The sequence below is a fragment of the Suricata suricatta genome, chromosome 14 (assembly GCF_006229205.1).
Source record: "Suricata suricatta isolate VVHF042 chromosome 14, meerkat_22Aug2017_6uvM2_HiC, whole genome shotgun sequence".
Classification (NCBI taxonomy): domain Eukaryota; kingdom Metazoa; phylum Chordata; class Mammalia; order Carnivora; family Herpestidae; genus Suricata; species Suricata suricatta.
In genome coordinates this window covers 69,428,646-69,446,483 of record NC_043713.1, presented here as the reverse complement: position 1 = coordinate 69,446,483, position 17,838 = coordinate 69,428,646, and the positions used below count along the sequence as shown (strand labels likewise).

The 17,838-nt window shown below is 46.4% G+C and overlaps 1 protein-coding gene across 8 annotated transcripts in view; it reads right to left on the bottom strand.

The window, feature by feature from the left end:
* Positions 1-6,949: 6,949 nt before the first annotated feature.
* DEPDC5 (DEP domain containing 5) overlaps positions 6,950-17,838 on the bottom strand; it is a 129,978-nt gene continuing 119,089 nt past the window's right edge. For all 8 annotated transcript variants that reach the window (XM_029922052.1, XM_029922054.1, XM_029922050.1 and 5 more), the window contains 4 exons: positions 13,407-13,578; positions 10,608-10,668; positions 7,872-7,954; positions 6,950-7,709 (listed from right to left, as the gene is read on the bottom strand). In XM_029922052.1, the coding sequence (XP_029777912.1) occupies positions 7,417-7,709; positions 7,872-7,954; positions 10,608-10,668; positions 13,407-13,578 (609 nt within the window). In that variant the 3' untranslated portion in view covers positions 6,950-7,416. The remainder of the gene's footprint in view (positions 7,710-7,871; positions 7,955-10,607; positions 10,669-13,406; positions 13,579-17,838) is intronic.

Below are 17,838 nucleotides of genomic sequence, written 5' to 3'. Positions count from 1 at the left end.
CAAGAACTGCAGTGATTCCACCTGATTGTGCAAGGCCTCAAAATATTTCATAGCACTTATCCCCTGAGGTCTCACACCAATCCCCCAGACTCAGTGTGCTTTCAGGAGCTTGGGCAGGGTCATATGAGGGAAGAAACGGCAGACTGAACCTGGAAGCAGGATTTCGGCTCACTGAAGAGAAAGAGGACAATGAAAAAGGATCATCCACTGCCTGTCCCATCCGAGATGCCCACCACCACCTTGGAACCTGGGTACATTTAAAGCCTAGTCTACCGAGGGGCACCTGGGTGGTTCAGTCAGTTAAGCATCCACCTTTGGTTCAGGTCATGATTTCATGGTTCCTGAGTTCAAGCTCCACATCAGACTCTGTGTGCTGACAGCTCAGAGCCTGGAGCCTGCTTCAGATTCTGTCTCTCCCTCTAACTCTGTCCCTCTCCTGCTTGTGCTCACTTGCTCTATCTCTCTCTCAAAAATAAATTTTAAAAAGCATTAAAAAAAAAAAAAAGAAAAAAGCCTGTTCTACCCAGATCCAGGGCCAGGAAGAACAAAGCCAGACAGGTGATCAAGGTGTTGAGTCTCTGTCCCACACTCCATCCTGGGGTGTGACCCCAGAGTCCAGGTTGGCTTGGGGCTTCCAGACAATTAACAATTTGTCACTCTGGTTTGCACCCTGGAACTTGACAACACTAACCTCCCTCTGGAGTTGTGTTGTTGAAAGTTCGGGCTGAGCAGGATAGGTTTGGAGAAATTGCTCTCCAGTTTTCTCCCCCATCAGGTTTCAGGCAGTCATGTTCTCTTGTTTGGTCTGGTGACAAAGCCCTCCAGACCTCCAGACTCCCTTCTCCAACTCGTCCTCCTCACCTGCCCAGAACTCTTAAATTCCCCTATATAGAATTAGGACCCCATCTCTATTTCTGTAGTGCTTTACCTGTCTGTTTCCCTCCACCAAGAAGGCAAGACCAACATTGGTTTGGCTTCGCATAAATGTCAGCTGAATCAATGAATTCAACCAATTCTAAATGAGCACCTATGTGTGATGGGCACTTGCAGTGGAGGACACAGGATGAGCAAGATGTGCTCTCTGCCCTCAAGGAGATCATATGTTATTGGAGAAGCAAGCTATATGTACAAGGAAAGAGACACACAAGAGCCATGCCACAGCATGTAAACACTAAATATGACCAAGATTCTAATCTTGGTTCTGTCCACAACTTGCAGTGTGGGCCTAAGCAGGTATCTTAGCCACTCTGGCCTTGGCACCTAGAAAAAGTAACGGGTATAGGAGATTGGGAATGGGACTGCCATCAGGAAAGGATTTAGAACTCCACAATCAGGGGCAAGTAGCTTCTGTCTTCTTCTCCAAAGTCACAGGAAGGAAGCCCACCATCTGAACCTCCTACCCGATCAGCATCTAGTTCAGGGTGTCTCAACCTCAACACTATTGACATGTGGGGCTGAATAATTCTTTTTGTAAGGGCTGTCCTATGCTTTACAGGGTGTTTAAAAGCACACATGAGATGCTTCCCACAGTTGTGACAACCGGAAGTATCTCCTGACATTGCCAAATGTCCCTCAGACAGGGGGCCAAATTGCCCCCAGCTGAGAATGCCTGGCTAGCTCCCAGTTTTCCTCCAGTGCTGTATCCAAGGACCTGGAAAAGGGGTGGGGGTTCTGAGACAGCATCTGGACAAAAGTCACACAGGCTTGCCTCTGGCAGAGTCCTGCCCACCCTCTCAAGTTTGTGTCTGCTTAGCTTCTGAGGACACACAGGATGAGGAGAGGCAGGACATTTTGGCTTGTAAAGGGGCGTCTTTCTTAGGACTGCACACGGCCACACCTATCTGATGCTCCCAGACCATGGGGAGGAGAAGAACCCAGAATGTGAGCTATTAGGTTTGGATGAACAACAAAGACATTAGGGAAAAATTTCTCTCCCAGGATGCCCTGGGCTTAAAAATAAAATTTTCTGGGTGTGTCTTGTTGGCTCAGTTGATTGAGCATCTGACTTTGGCTCAGGTCATAATCTCACAGTTCATGGGTTTGAGGCCCATATCAGACTCCGTGCATTCCAGGCCAGGCTTCGGGCAAGTGTGTGGCATGGCATGAGGTCCAGGAGCTGCCCGACACACTTGTGGGTTGAAGTCAGGGGGTGTGGCCTGGAAGAGAAGGAGCAGACAGTGCCTTCCAGACAGGAGCCTGGGTGAGAGGAAAAGCTACTGGTACCCACTCAAAGTCACTGCGTTCTCCCACCAGAGCGCCTGTATGTGAGGCCACATTCACATGCTACATGGCATCTGCACACCAGCAGGGCTGTACCACACATAGTGTAGCCAGCTGAAATGAATAAGGGGCCCCAGGCCAGAGCTCCAGGTCAGAGCAGTGGTGATGCCTCACTGACCCAGCACCACCAGGAGTGGTGAACTCACCAGCACAGTGAATGAGGGCTGGGCTCTGGGGACCCCCAGCCCTGCCCAGCCCTGCTGTTAGCTGTGCGGTCCTGGGCTCCACTGTCTGGGCCTTCCACTCTCATCTGGTGGTTGATAAGATTTCATGATGCAGCAGCATGTAAAGCAGTTATGCTACATTGCCCGGAACACAGGAAACACGAAATGGAGTGACCATTATTATATGTACCTGAAATGTTCGGGATAACCGTACCTTGGCTTCTATTTAGCTTTCTGTCCCACTATTTTCTATCCATGTTAGCAAAGCCCCACAGACTTCCTTAGTGTCTCAGGTGTAACTCATGTACTTCTTCCTTTAATTATTTTGATGGGTCTCTTCCTACAAAAGGGGATATGGGCCTCTGTGCCTAGCCAACGTAGCACTTGGCAGTTCCCGGCCCAGCTGCACAGCCTTGGGTGGCCCTGTGTAGATCTATCTCAGTCTACTCCCACTGTCATCTTGCTATCAATTGTCATTTCACTCAGCTGTCAAGTTCTCTACATCTACTGTGTTGCCTTTTGGTGAGAATCAGATTTCCAGGCTGGCATTTAAGTACTCTGTAAGAAGCCCAGGAAGAAATCTGGAACAAGGTTTCTCAAATGGACCACGGATAGCAGAGCGTCTATTTATAGTGCAGAGTCCCAGACCTCGTGAATCAGAATCTCTAAGAGAAGCTCTGGAATCTGCAATACATGTGAGTCCTTTTGCATAGAGACTGGAGAACCCTAAGTGGGGCCTAAGACAGCTACTACTTCTGCCTTGAAGCCTTCTTGGCTTATTTCCATTCCTTTGATAGAGGGCAAAGGTGTTACTCTTTCTTTTCCTATCAGGTTTTTCTGCATCTTACACTCTTGTGGTTCTCCACCCCAAATTCATTTCTCATTCAGGAGGCCAACTGGTGCTGCCCCAAGTGTATCAGGGCCTGGGTACACCCCAGTACAACCACAAAACCGAGAAATGTCTCCAGAGCTGCTCAGCTTCAGGCAAAAACCCTGTTCAGGATGAGGAGCCAGGACATCATGATCTGGCAGCTAGTGAAGTACAAGCCCTCTGGCCCAAATGGGGACACTGGGCTCAGCCTCTTGACCACTCTAACTCCTAAACATCACACAAGCCCCAAGGCTACTTCCTCCTGTCCACTCGAGGTCTCTGATTATTCCCTTAACTCCTGGGGTTCACAGAGTCTGGGGCAATCATCATTATAATAGCTGATGTTTAAGGAGGTGCACAATGTTCCAGGCACTGTCCATGCTCTTTACCCACATTTTCTCCTGTGGTTTCAAGACCCTGTGAGGTGGTACTAGTGTCTCATTTTACAGATGAGGAAACTGAGGTTCTGAGAAGTACAGTAACTTACTCAGATGCACAAGCCAGCAAATGGTCATGACTGAATATGAATCCAGATACTTGACTCCTGTGCCTGCCCCCCTTAACCACCACACTACTGACTATAACCAAATGCCTGGAAAAACACTGGGCCTGGGAACTAGAGGACGTGGTCCTCATCCCAATTCCACCTAGACCCTGGGGAAGATCACTCCTTTTCCTTAACTGGGAGAATATGAAAGCATTGAACCAGATCACCAAGAACCCCTCTGCTCTAAGGCTCTTGTCTTATGAGACCACCCTCCTCCTCTGCTACACTGGGGTGACCCACGGTATGTCATGCACATGTCTGGGCTTTGATGGCCTTATTTCTCAACATGATGAAGTGCCTTCCATGGCTTAATTTAGAGAATCAGACTGGAGATCCCATCAAGGTCCTCCATACAGTCCATATGCCTTTGTGCACATGTCCTTTTATGCACATTGTCCTTTGTGCTGGGTCCTGTGAGGCACCCTGCCATGTGCACCTGCTCCCTTGGTCTCACCAGCTCACTCACTCAATTCTCATTGTTTAGAGAGTATGCCAGAAGAAATTCTCAGCCTAAGGGGCTGAAAGGGGCCAGGCAAATTATTGCATTGTCACAAGCAGAAGAAGAGCAACACTCAAGTGTGTGTGTATGTGTGTGTGTGGGGGGGGGGGTTGGGAAGAAGGGTGAGGCTGTCATATCTATTTAACAGGTGAGGAACCACACTTGGGAGGCAGAACATTCCTAGCTCTCACAGCAAAGAAATAACAAGACTGGAATTTGAATCTCGGTCCTCTTAGCCCCAAGTTTCCTACCTTTCTCTCTCCACTGAGGAGAAAGAAGTATTCACATTTATACACCCAGTGGGGGGCTTCTGATCTGCACACACACACCTCTCATGTCTAACCAAACCACACACTTCCTTAGGCCAGGCTTTCTTTGCACCTGGGCAGCAGGCATGGAGGAAGATGGGCAGGCCTAAGGGGTAAGTGGGGAGGACTAGGGTGGAGCTGGAGAGGGATTGATTTCTAGCTGCTTCTTCTAACTGCCTCTTCTCCTCTTGGCCTTCTTTTCCCAGATCATCTTGGTGGGTTTTTCAAGTTTATTTATTTACTACTGAGAGAGAGAGAGAGAGACCGAGAAAGAGAGAGAGAATATGAATCCCAAGCAGGCCCCACACTGTCAGCACAGAGCCCAATACAGGGCTCGAACTCATGAACCATGAGATCATGACTGGAGCTTAAGTCAAGAGTCAATGCTTAACCAACTGGGCCACCCAGGCGCCCCTTTCAGGTCATCTTTGGAAGAGAGGAGGAAAGTAGGATAGTGAGGACCACACATGACTATGCCATATGATCCGATCTGAACAAGTCAGTGACTGCCATGTCTAGCAACATCACACAGGAAGCTGGTTCAGGAACATGGCAAAGAGGATTTCTCATCTGGGAATGTCAGAACAGCTGACATTTGTTTACTGCCTACGAGGTAATAAGTACTTTAATATACATCTGTCTTCTGGTCCTCCCACCATCCTAGCAGACAGCTTCCCATTTTATAAATGAAGGGCATTGATGCTTGAAAAAGAGTAAAGGTTTGTCTGAGGGAAGGACAGGTGAGAAAAGAAAATAGATTTTTATCAAGGATCTGTTCCTTACCAGGAATCAATCTGTGTGTTTTCACATGTATTAACATATCTATTCTCTTCAAAATTTCTACATGTAGTAAATAGTTCCAATTTACAGATGAGGAAATGGGCTCCATTAAGTAATTTAAGAGCCCAGTGCAGAGAATCAGATGTAACACCCAGCGCCTGGCTTTCGAGTCGAGTTCATTCATTCACCCCATGTATTCAGCCAATACCATTTCTCCAACATCTATTATAATGCTGCACATTTAGGAACAAAGAGGTGAACAAAACAGGCAAACTTGTGTCATGCTAGTATGTAAATGTGCCGAGTGTTGCTGGAGAAGTACAAGATGCTGCGGGAAGACCTGACAGGTAGCCAACGGTGCTTCCCCGGAGAAGCATTTGAGCAAAGAGCAGATGGATGATGACCAGGAGTTAGCAGAGCAGAGTGAGCCTGGAGAGGAGGAGTGTTCTATGCAGATGGAACAGCATGTGGAAAGGATCTGAGCTGCTCAAGATTATATGTTTTGGGTAGTTAGAGGAATAGCGTGGGACCAGACAAGTGGTGGGCACAATCAGAGTGGTTATCTATCTATCTATCTATCTATCTATCTATCTATCTATCTATCTATCTAGTTGATTTTGAGAGAGAGTGTGTCTGTGCAAGTGTGCATGCCCATGTGAGCAGGAGAGGGGCAGAGAGAGAGAGAAAATCCCAAGTAGGCTCTGTGCTGAAAGTTGACACAGGGCTCAATCCCACAAATGATGAGATCACGACCTGAGTTGAGATCAAGAGTTGGAAATTTAACTGACTAAGCCACCCAGGTGCCCCCAGAGTGGTTTTTAAATAAGACTCTGACTGCTTGGTGGAGATGGCCTGGAGGGAAAGCAGAGGTGAGTTAGGGGGCTCTCCTAGCCATGCAAGACGAAAAGGAAGATGAAGAAGGGCTGGGCCAGGAGTGGTAGCAGAGGACCTGGGAAGAAGTGAGTAGATTTGCAAGATACTGAGGAGGTAATCCACAGGGCTTGTGTGGAGAGATGGAGGGGGAGGAAGTGGCAGTACCTGTCAGATCCCCTCAGGCCTGAAACCCCTCATCTCTACCACGAGGGCAAGGTGCTGTGGTTGAGGCACCATGCTGAATTTTATCCCTTCAAGAAGTGGGTTCTAAACCTTGGAGTCAATAGAGACTTTCCTTTGATTTTTTTTTTTTTTTTTTTAGAATGCCATGACATCCGCATGCCACACCTGGGCTCACCCACCTAGCAACATTCACTCTGACAGCACAAGCCTGCAGTTGCATGTGGTAGTATTTGCTAAGTCTGAAAGAAACTATTTTGCTCCTGCCCAACGGCCTGTAGAAAGACATCTTTCAGTAAATCCACCACCAGACTCTCCAAGACAGTAAATTCTAGAGTCCTCCTCACCTTCAGTGGCTGCCTCATTTGTTACTACATCCCTGCCTATGGGGCCCGACTGCCCAGCCAGGGACAGGGTCACTGCTGCCAGGAACCAGGCTGGGCCAGAGATACTGCACATGGCACTTTATTCCTGCTTCTGATATGTACAGGTATATACATTTGGTATGAGCCTATGGTACACTATTTCACAAAATTATCTTATATCCTGTGGACACTTCTGGGTGGGAAGCGGCAGACTGCTCTGAAAAGCCCACGGCTAGCGGAGGGAAAGGATGCTCACAGGAGCCACCCCCTCTCCGAAGACATTCACGGGGGCTGTCCACCTCCTTCCCCAGTACTGAGGCCCTCCCACGGACCATCTGGGCCTCCCACTTGCTCTCAGTGCTAGTTTCTTCCTGAGTCTTTCTCCTCGAGTGGAAGAACATTTTGTGTGGGGAGGAGGAAGCAACAGCAATGGCCTCCACTCACCGATGGTGACCCGGCTGCCCGCCACCCAGAGCCTGACTGCCTCTATTGGACGTGGACAGAAGGGTGGAACCTGCTCTGTGCTGTGGACCCTGGTGCGCCCTGGCCTCATGGGGCGCTGGCATGCATTTTCTCCAGGCAGCTCGTCCAGAACGTGACCAGCCGGTTGTCCCGGTTGATGCAGAAGTCCGTGAAATCCCTGAGCAGCCGATCAGCAAACTTCTCATCCCCTGTGGCACTAGAGCGCCACGTCTTGGTCAGCATGGTGTTGTAGGCCCAGTTGTAGCCGACCCGCTCCTCGCAGAACATGTTCTGGTTGGTGGAACTGGTGGAGTTTCGCCGCCGCCGTTGCTGCCCCGAGAACTTGCGCCTGGAGTAGGGCAACTGCAGGAAGACTGTTCCTGAGGAGCAAGATACCCTGCATCACCACCACCATGAGGGTTCTCAGGGCGGATGTGGTGGCTCTGCAGCCACAGGCTCAATCAAGGGAAGGAACCCCTAGGCACAGGCTCCTGCCACAGGGACCCACCTACCCCACCTTTCACCTGCAGGGTCTCTCTCACCTGTAACATGGATGTACTGAGGCTTGTTCTCAGCAGGGAAGTTAAAAGCAGAAGCAGAATATTTATCTTGTACAAATCCAAACCTAAGGGAAGGACGGGAAGACACATGAATTAGGGCCTCCTCAGCTAAAGGGACAAGGGGAACAAATATGGCTAAGAGGACTCTCTGACAGCCTGAAATAGAGGGGCCTGGAAGACCTCTTTCAAGACGGAACATTCAGGCTGCTTGGTTTCTCCCATCCCATACATCTTCTCTGCCTGTCACTGGAATCCACATCGAGTCCTATGTGGTACAAGGTGCCCACCCACATACTTGAGAGGAGAAGGTCCTTATCTTAATTCACCTAGCCACACCCCTTTCCCTTAGTTCTCCCAGCTAAGCACATTGTAGGCCTTCAAAAAAGGCTCTGAATTGAAATAGAATAAATTATCTTAACTGAAATCCTCTTCTTAAAAATGAGGCACATGAATCTGGGGCTCTCTGCTTTGCTGTGTTCTAGAAATGGGCAAGAGGAGCCACTTTTCATCTATGACTTATTCGATTCTGCTTCTCATCTGTGGCTAGTTCTATTCTGGGTTTTTCTATTTCCATCACACACATTTATTACAGCTCTACCTGCTAAGTGCTGTAAAGGACGTGTTAACAGATGTGGCTCTCGCCCTGAGTCTGAGAGGTTTATGTAATGAAGGCAGCGATGTAGGCAGTACTAAAGAAGGTAAAACACCTGCCTCCTTTCATTGCATCTTCTATATAAGCTGCCAGCTTTACCCTGGCATTCAGTAATTATTTATCAAAGAGCACATGAAATCAAATATACACGTTAAATGGACAAGTAATGTGCACAGCAAAGCTCTGTCATCTATAGGCTGACCCTATCATATGTAGGAATGGCTCTGGATTTTGCCTTTCTTCCCCTCCACTTTTCTATCAAGGCTATTTATTTACTCAGCATAGATCAGCTTGACCAGACTCTTGTCTCATTTCTTCTTTAGGTCACCAGGGAAGACCTTTAATTTTTAAAAGGCAATTTAAATTTAAGCACATGGTGCTTGGCTGCCTGCACTGTCCACTTGCGGAGCACACGAGCCAGGACTACAGTAAGGGCAGGGAGGCTCCAGTCACACCCAGACAAAAATGGAGGAGCTGGGGAGCCACAGCAGGAAGGTGGGCCAGAGAAGCTGGATCCATCTCTAACTCTGTCTGAGATGAACCTTACGGGTGGGCTATTGTTTCCTTTTGCAGCCACATTCTAACCTAGAGTTCCATTCTGGGCAAAAGCTATTCTGGGCAAGGTAAGTTGTTAAGTGCTTAAAAGGAAACAAAAATGAGAAAAACGCATACCCTTGTCCCCTAGACACACCTACCCTACTATAATAGATTGATAGAGAGCACTAGAAAAAAAAGAAGAGGGATTTAGAGAGGAGAGACCTGGGAATCTGTGGTGGAACAAGACTGACAGGTGTAGAAAGGGGTGGGGCTTAGGGGAGAAGGTATAAGTGGGGAAGGTGGGTCTGGGTGGAGAAGGGGGAGCATGGTTAGCTATAGAGACACGCAGCAGAGTCCACGCAGTGATACGCAGGGACAGGACAGAAGACGTGAAGAAAGTGAAGGCTGGAAAAGCACTCTCAAGAGGACAGGGCAAAGCTTAGACAGGACTAGGATCTGGATGAGTATGGATCAGGAGGGGGATGCTGTGAAGAAAAAAGCACATCTGACAAATAAAGGCCATGTTCCGAGTGACTTCTAGACAGCAAAATCCAACGATCACCCAATGATATCCAAGGGAAGTGTCAGACCTGCTTATAAACTTTTCAGTTGGCTGGGGTCTTCCTAATGATACCTACTGTCTACTGAGGGCTTCCTAGGTGCTGGGAACTCCAGAGAACCTTCCCAATAACCCAGTGGGGGCAAGAAAATGAAGGTGAAGCAGTCCCTGAACTTGCTCACGGTTCCTCAGCCAAATGCTGGCGAAGGCAGCAGTGAACCAGGCCTGTCTGCTTCCTGCATCGAGGCCCGTTGCCACCAACTCGCTGCACTCCCCACCTTTTGCCCTCAACTGGCACCCACTCCGGCTTAAAGGAGCCGGTCTGTGGTGTGCAGGGGGTGGGCGGGAGGCTCGTGGTGGGGTGGTAAGAGCTAAAGATGTTTGGTAAGATGACAGAACACTGAAGAAGATGCAGCAAGAGAATTATGGAAGCAGGAATGGAGTGCTTGCTTCTGCCATGATTAACGAAGTGGACATTGCCTAGGGCATTCTGGAGACAAAGCTGGACGGGCCCAAAGGGTGGATAGCTAAGCCCAGGAAAGCTGTTCCCTGGCACACATATTAGGCGCCAGTAAATATCTGTGGACTTCTTGCCTTTTAACCCTTTATTATCTTTTCAACATGTGTCCAGGAGCTCTTGACACATTTTACAGTTTTTCATCTTACGTCATCTCCTGGACAGCTTGACCTAGATAGAGTCTTGTTGGAGGTTAAGAAGGGAACTCTATGCTGTCCCCTCAACTGGAAGATGGTAATGTGGTCTGAAAAACAACAGGTACAGGGAGTGAACAGGTAATGCTTATCTTTGAAACCAAGGCAGAGTCCTGTCAGAGGTCAGCAGCAAGGCTGTCACTGTTGGACTAGATCCGTTTCCCCAGAAATGAAACAAACTGGGTTTGGGTTTGGAAACTGTTACTCCAGACAGTCACTAACGCCTTCCCACTGTATGCCCACTTGCTCAGGGACGAACCTGTGTGCAATGGCTTCCTGGAAAAGGTGCATTCGATCCCAGTATGTTTCTGGCTCGAAGCCTAAAAGGAGAAAAAAATAAAAGCCGGGTGTGATTTCAAGGTCTGTAATTCTCGTCGGGTTTGGCCTCTTGTACCCTTCATTTCCCTTGGCCATTCCTCCCCCTTCACTTTAAGCACACTTTTCCACACTACTTGCTTTTGAAAGACTAGCCTCTGTCCCAAGGAACAACCATGTTTTCTCACCATCCCTTCCCCAAAGCTCTATCAGGTTCTAGAAAGGCACTGAATATATGAGTCCTCAGCAATGAGTGTGAGCTACTAGAACTCAATGTAAGCCTCATTCTAATGACTCCCTATGCCAAAAGTGGAAAGGAACATGATAGTAAAGTACAAACAAAAGATAGGGTTTAGAAGCATGTTATCTGCTTCTAAGGAGAAAAGAAAAAAATTTTATTACCCATGTTCTATTTCCCTACAAGGAAAGACAATATTATAAGCTCCATTTTAGCAATGGGGAAATTGAAGCAAATAAATATGAAAATTATTTTTGGAAAAGTGATAGGCTGGGGAGGTCAGGGGAGCACACAAGTGCCTTTCTCCATCGCCTGCATCATTTCTCCAGCCTCGTTCCCTCTGCAGAGCTGGCGTGAGGACTAAGAGTTGATGAGGAGGTGGAGGGCTGAGGCCAGGTGTCACACAGCAACAGGCAATGGGCCAGCACTGCTCTGGGGTCCAAGATGCTGACGGCTGGCGGTGCAACTTCACAAGACATCGTGAATAACAGGGGCTCTCTACATTTTGGAAGTGTCTATCTAGGACACATTTGAAGGTTCTAGGCAACTAAAGAGCAAAGAAAGAAAAAAGGCTTTGGGTTTAATAGGAAAAACACACACAGCAGCTTCCTCAGCAGATATTTAATATTTTGTATCGACTGTTATCGAAAGGGGAGGTAACAGGAAGAGAAGTATTCGCATGGAAGAAAATTGATTTTTAGATTTAAGCCCTTATTCCTTTAAACTAGACCTCCTTTCTTCACCAGTAACCATGTAACCATGGCAACCAACAGAGGATGCTGGTCTTGAAGCCTGGGTTAAATGTAGCAGGGAAAACCAGGAGCTCACACAAAACTGTCCTCCAGTGCCAGCCTTGCCAGCAACCCTGTGCTGTTACAGTGAAGGTGGAAAACCCCAGAAGAGTCTCCAGCGTATAGGAGAAGTGTCTCCTGAGCATATTAAAAACAGTAGCATGAGGCGGTTGCCTGGCTTGAAATCATCAGATATGAATATAATCATATGGCATTTCAAGACTGTAATGGTCTTCTCTCAGCCTTAGCCACTGTGAGGTTAAATGAGAGAGTGAGTGTGTGAAGAGCACTCTGTTGACTCTAAGGATCACAGATCTATGGCCTCTAGTGGCTCTGTGGGGCTCCCCTGGAACCCCAACCATCACTGGAAACATTGTGTCTATATAAAAATGTCTTCTGAGATGTAAACAAAGAATATACAGATGGGCCTTTGGAACACAAGCTGTTTGCACCACCCGGGCAGCCTGTCACAGGAAAGGTGCGGGAACACTTAGCCTGGCCTCCCTGACCTAGAGGAACCTCTTACCCTTGGGCTGTTCTCTTCCATCAACCATGATGCAGACTTACACAGGCAAGGGAAGAAACCACCACCCTTATACCAAAATTTTTCCATTCACATTTACAATCTCTGTATCTGAGAAACTAAAGGGCTATCTTTTTTTCTAACTTTTCGTTTTGAAAAAGGTCATCTGTGACCTACCGAGAGTTCTGGCGGAGCTATTTATATGTTCATCACAATGGGCAATTAATTGGTGATAAAAAGTTCTATGCTGGGGTGCCTGGGTGGCTCAGTCAGTTGAGCGTCCGGCTTCGGCTCAGGTTATGATCTCACGGTTTGTGGGTTCAAGCCCCGCATCGGGCTCTGTGCTGACAGTTAGCTCAGAGCCTGGAGCCTGTTTCAGACTCTGTGTCTCCCTCTTTCTCTCTGACTCTTCCCTGCTCGTGCTCTCTGTCTCTCAAAAATAAATAAAAAACAGAAAAAAAAAGTTCCATGCTGTGTGAAGTATGACTTACGCAGTGTGCTATGTATGACCCCTCAGAGGTCGGCTGGGCTCGGGTGGAACAGCAGGGTGGCTCAGCCCACTGTCCGCCCACGTTAGGACTGACAGCCCTGTCCCAGGGGAAGGGCTCTGATTAGAGCCCTGTTGTCCTCCTCTGAGCCCCCTCCTGCTCTGTCTACCTTGCAACCCAGGACTCAGGCCACACGCAGTGTTCCACGTGCTGACATGCTACAGCTTTGCACAAGAGGATGCTGTATCTGGTTCTGCTTCTGATGCCTCCCTTTTTAGTCTTTTTGCATGAAACAGCAGATTCAAGCCTCCCATAAGGTTCAAATTCCCACAGCCCAAGTCAGTAAGGCTGGAGCACAGAAAGGAGAATGTGGGGAGAATACCAGTGCCACTCGTGATTTACAGTGTATCACACCTTCTCCCACCCACTGTCTGTTCCAGGCCTCACGAGGGTCTTCCTGAGTTGGCAAGGCAGCTTTAAACTTTATGTGCTCTCATTTGAGGGATAAGGAATTTGAAGCTCAGAGACATTAAGTGACTCAACCAGGCTTATCCAGCCACTAAGTGAAGAACCAGCGTTAAACCCAGATCCTTTTGATCCCTTGTCCAAAGGGTCCCTCTGTGCACTAGGCTGTATCAATTAGATACCTAGAGAGGTGGCCTTATTCATGGAGATAGAACCTTCAGAGGGGAGTATCTCTTACTATCAAACAGGTGCTCACTGCCCTCCTTGAGCAGGCAGCTGATGTTGAGTGGGATGAAAAGCTGGGCTCGAAGTGGATCGCCATACAGGTAACTGGGCAGTGCAAAGGGACCTTCTAAAACAGGGACCAACAGAAAGCCGCAGGAAGTTGCTTTTCGATGCCAGCCTTGGACCTGGTGGGAAGCACAGAAACAGTGTCATCTCCAAGTTAATTCAGACAAGAGAAAATAGTTCCAAAGGAGTGAAGCCGCCCCAGTGGCGGCATACATACTGATCGGCATGTTCATTTATTAATGTTCACTGGCTCCAAACTGATCGTGGTCAGGAAAATGCAGTTTAACCTTCTGACAAATACTTGAAAAACTGTGAGTTAAGCACAAAGCTCCTCCTCATAGCTTTCTGCAATTTCAGTGTTTCTTCTGGAAGGAAGAGACTGGAAAGAGCTATTTCTTGCTCCTAAATGGCCTTCTCATTCTTTAGGATGTTGGAGGAAGGTCACAGGATATAAGTTAAGTCCTTCTAATTATGTCCTTTATCAAAAATTTACTAAGTCCAAAGTATCAAATAGGAAAACAATCCACTCAAGCTGGCTGAGAGGGACATGACGCAGCGTGAGCGATGACTGTGGTGGCCTCTGGCCAAAAGTGATAAGCCCTGACCTGGCGGAATGAGAGCCTTTCTCCTGCAAATTCCCAAAAGCTATCTGTCCGAAGACGAAGAACAAAAATTAACAGCGGCAGAAAGACAAACTTCCCAACAGTAACATTTTCTTAGAGAAAAGTAGCAGTTTTCTACATTTTAAGATACCTTTTAAACTATAAAACTGTATATACTGAAAAGAACAAAAAAGCTGATGCACATGGCTCTGGCATATATAAGAGATCTGTGTCAAATGTTATTTCAAAAAAAATCTAGTTTGAGCCATAACTTGATTTAAATAGGAGTATGTCAAAAACTCTTAACAACACCCATAACAACAACAATATATCAACAACAAAAACCAAGATCTCTGTTCAACCAAAATAATTTCTTCTTTTTTTAAAGATTATTTTAGCAACTCTGACCGGTGTGAGGTGGTATCTCAGGTGGGGGGCACTTCTGGGGAGAAGCACTGGGTGTTATATGGAAACCAATTTGAAAATAAACTATTAAAAAAAGATTATTTATTTTGAAAGGGAATGCAAGTGGAGTAGGGGCAGAGAAAGAGGAAGACAGAGGATCTGAAGTGAGCTCTGTGCTGACAGCAGAGAGCCTGAGGCAGGGCTCAAACTCACAAACCATGAGACCATGACCTGAGCCAAAGTCAGACACTTGAAGGACTGAGACACCCAGGTGCCCCTGACCAAAATAATTTCTAAGGCTGTTTTTATTTTTAAAAATGTAAAAACCTTTATTTATTTTTGAAGGAGAGACAGAGACAGAGTGCAAGCAGCGGAGAACAGAGAGAGGGACGAGACACTGAATTTGAAGAAGACTCCAGGCTCTGAGCTGTCAGCACAGAGCCCCAATGCAGGGCTCGAATTCACAAACTGCAAGACCATGACCTGAGCTGAAGTCAGACGCTTAACCGACTAAGCCACCCAGGTGCCCCTAAGCCTCTTTTTATGTGATATTTAAAAATATGTCATATTTCATATTATAAATATGTATTATATTATAAATATTATATATAAATATTATTTGCATAATATTTACCCTAATAAAATGTTACTTATAACAGATTTGGACACTGCCTTAAAATAATAATTAATCTACACTAGAGATTCATAAAAAACCTAACAAACTACAAATGACCCTTGAACAACATGAGGTTACGAGTGCCATCACCCATGCAGTAAAAAAATCTGAGTATAACTTTTGACTCCCCAGAAACTTAACTACTAATAGCCTACTATTGACTGGAAGTCTCACCAATAAGATAAACAGATGATTAACATGTATTTTGTACATTACAGGCATTATATATTGTATGCTTATAATAAAGTAAGCTAGAGAAAAGAAAGCATTAAGAAAATCATAAGAGAAAATACATTTATAGTCCTGTCCTATATTCTACAAAAAATTCCATGTATAAGTGGATCCATGTAGTTCAAACCTGTGTTGTTCAAGGGTCAAAACTGGAAATGATAAATGGATCAGCAGCTTTCAGTGGGTTTTACATGAATTGGCATGAAAAGTGTGTTTTGAAAAGGCAGTTGCTATATTCCCCTGAGGAGATAACTACTCTTCTTCCTGCCAGACTGTGACTATACGGGTGTGTCCACGAAGTTATGGTCATGTGCTGAGATAGGATTACCTGGTGGGGCTTCCAAGGAGAAAGCTTAGCCTATTGGGCCAGAGGGTTTGTTCTGCCTAGAAGGAGTGTTCATCCCAGTGTCAACTGGCTGGGGAAATGCCAATGTTCTCTACAAGCTAAGCCAGACAGGTGGCTGGCATCTTTTTGATTTGGACCTTAAGAATGTTCCAGTGTTCCAGGGGAGGGGTCATTGGGGCACTAATACTATGTGCAGGCAGACTAGACCTGGGCAGACAGAGACCCAGACAAATCTCTTCCCTAGAATATCATGTCTTGTACAAAACTATGCCTCTGAGCCCTGGACAGAAAAACTATATGCTGCCAGATGATGTTGTGCTCTCTCCCTCTCTCTCTCTTTGGTCATCTCCTAGCTTTCTGTAAAGTCTCTCTGAACTTTCCAGCTGCTCTCGGCTCCATGATGAGATGCTTGAGCCAGTGTGGGAGGAGTGCAGGACTCTGTTAAAGCTCGAGAGAAACATTCCTTTTGATTGAAGGGGAGTGTATAAAATGAGCGACAGACTGGAAAGATGGTTAAAGAGAGTACCTGGAAGATACTGACAGCCTGGCTAGGAAGTATCTGTTGTACAGGCGCTGGGACTAGGGGCGGGGAGTGGCCAGAGTGTGGGCAATGAGTGACCTGATTAGACAGACAGGCCAGGGCAGACTGGAGGAGGAAAAGACAGGCCGAGGACCAATTAAAAGAGGGCATCTGAGCTCTGGCACTCATGACATTTGGGCTGGTTAATTCTTTGCCCTAGAGGCTGTCCTATGCAATGTGTTGGAGGATGATGAACAGCATCCCTGGCCTCTACCCACTAAATGCCAGTGGCACTCTTCTACCATTTCTACCAAGTAAAAATGTTTCCAGATATTACAAATACTCCCACAGGAGCAAAATTGCACATTCTTCAACACTTGTTGAGAGCTAGGGTTAAAAGCAGTCATGTTCACTGACAGGGATTGGTTAAGAAAATGATGATACAAACGATGAGGCAAAACAAAAACAAAACCACAACGATGAGACAGACTTATTTTTACGGATACTGAGGATATATAGGACAAAACACAATACAAATACAGTTGACCTTGAACAACAGTAGTTTGAAATGCTTGGTTCCATTTACATGTGAGGTCTTTTTTTTTAATGTATAAATATAGAAGAGTACTATAAATGTATTATCTCTTCCTTATGATTTCCTTAAAAAATGAAATCTTACTTCATTATAAGAATACAGTATATAATACATATAGCATACAAAATTGACTATGTTAACATTAAGGCTTCAGGTTAACAATAAGCTATTAGTAGTTAAGTTTTTAGGAAGTCAAAAGCTAGACTTGAATTTTTTACTACATGGAGGGTCAGCATCCCTAACCCCTCTTGTTGTTCAAGTGTCAACTAAATATGTATTCCAAGCTACAGTATCTGTTAAAAAAAAAGGTACCACAGCTTTGTATATGCATATAATCTCTCTGGAAGTACACTCAACAAAATGGCAGGGTGTTGCTTTTATTTTTATTTTTTAAGATTTTATTTAAGTAATCTCTAAACCCAATATGGAGCAAGCACCCACAATCCCAAGATCAAGAGTTGCAAGCTCTAGTGACTGAGCCAGCCAGGTGCCCCAAGTGGTTCCTTTCAGACGGAAGTCCCAGGGAACAGGATAGGCTGGGAGAGGGACTTACTTTTCACTCTAGACCATGATTCTCAAAGCGGGGGCAACACTCCTTTTCCCTGGGGACATGCAGCAATACCTGGAGACATTTTTGTCACAAGGAGGGTATGCTACTGGCATTTAGGGTAGAGGCCACAGATGCTGAACATCCTAAAATGCACAGGACCGCCCCCCTACAAGAGAGAATTATCTGGCTCTAGATGTCAAGAGTGCCAAGGCTGGGGGCACCTGGTAGGCTTAGTTGGTTAAGTGGCCAACTTTGGCTCAGGTCATGATCTCATGGTTCATGAGTTCGAGCCCTGAACTGGGGTCTGGGCTGATGGCTCAAAGCCTGGAGCATGCTTTGGATTCTGTCTCCCTCTCTCTTTGCACTTCTCCCACTCATGTTCTGTCTCTCTCTCTCTCTCTCTCTCTCTCAAAACTAAATAAACATTAAAAAATGTTTAACTAAACACACAAAT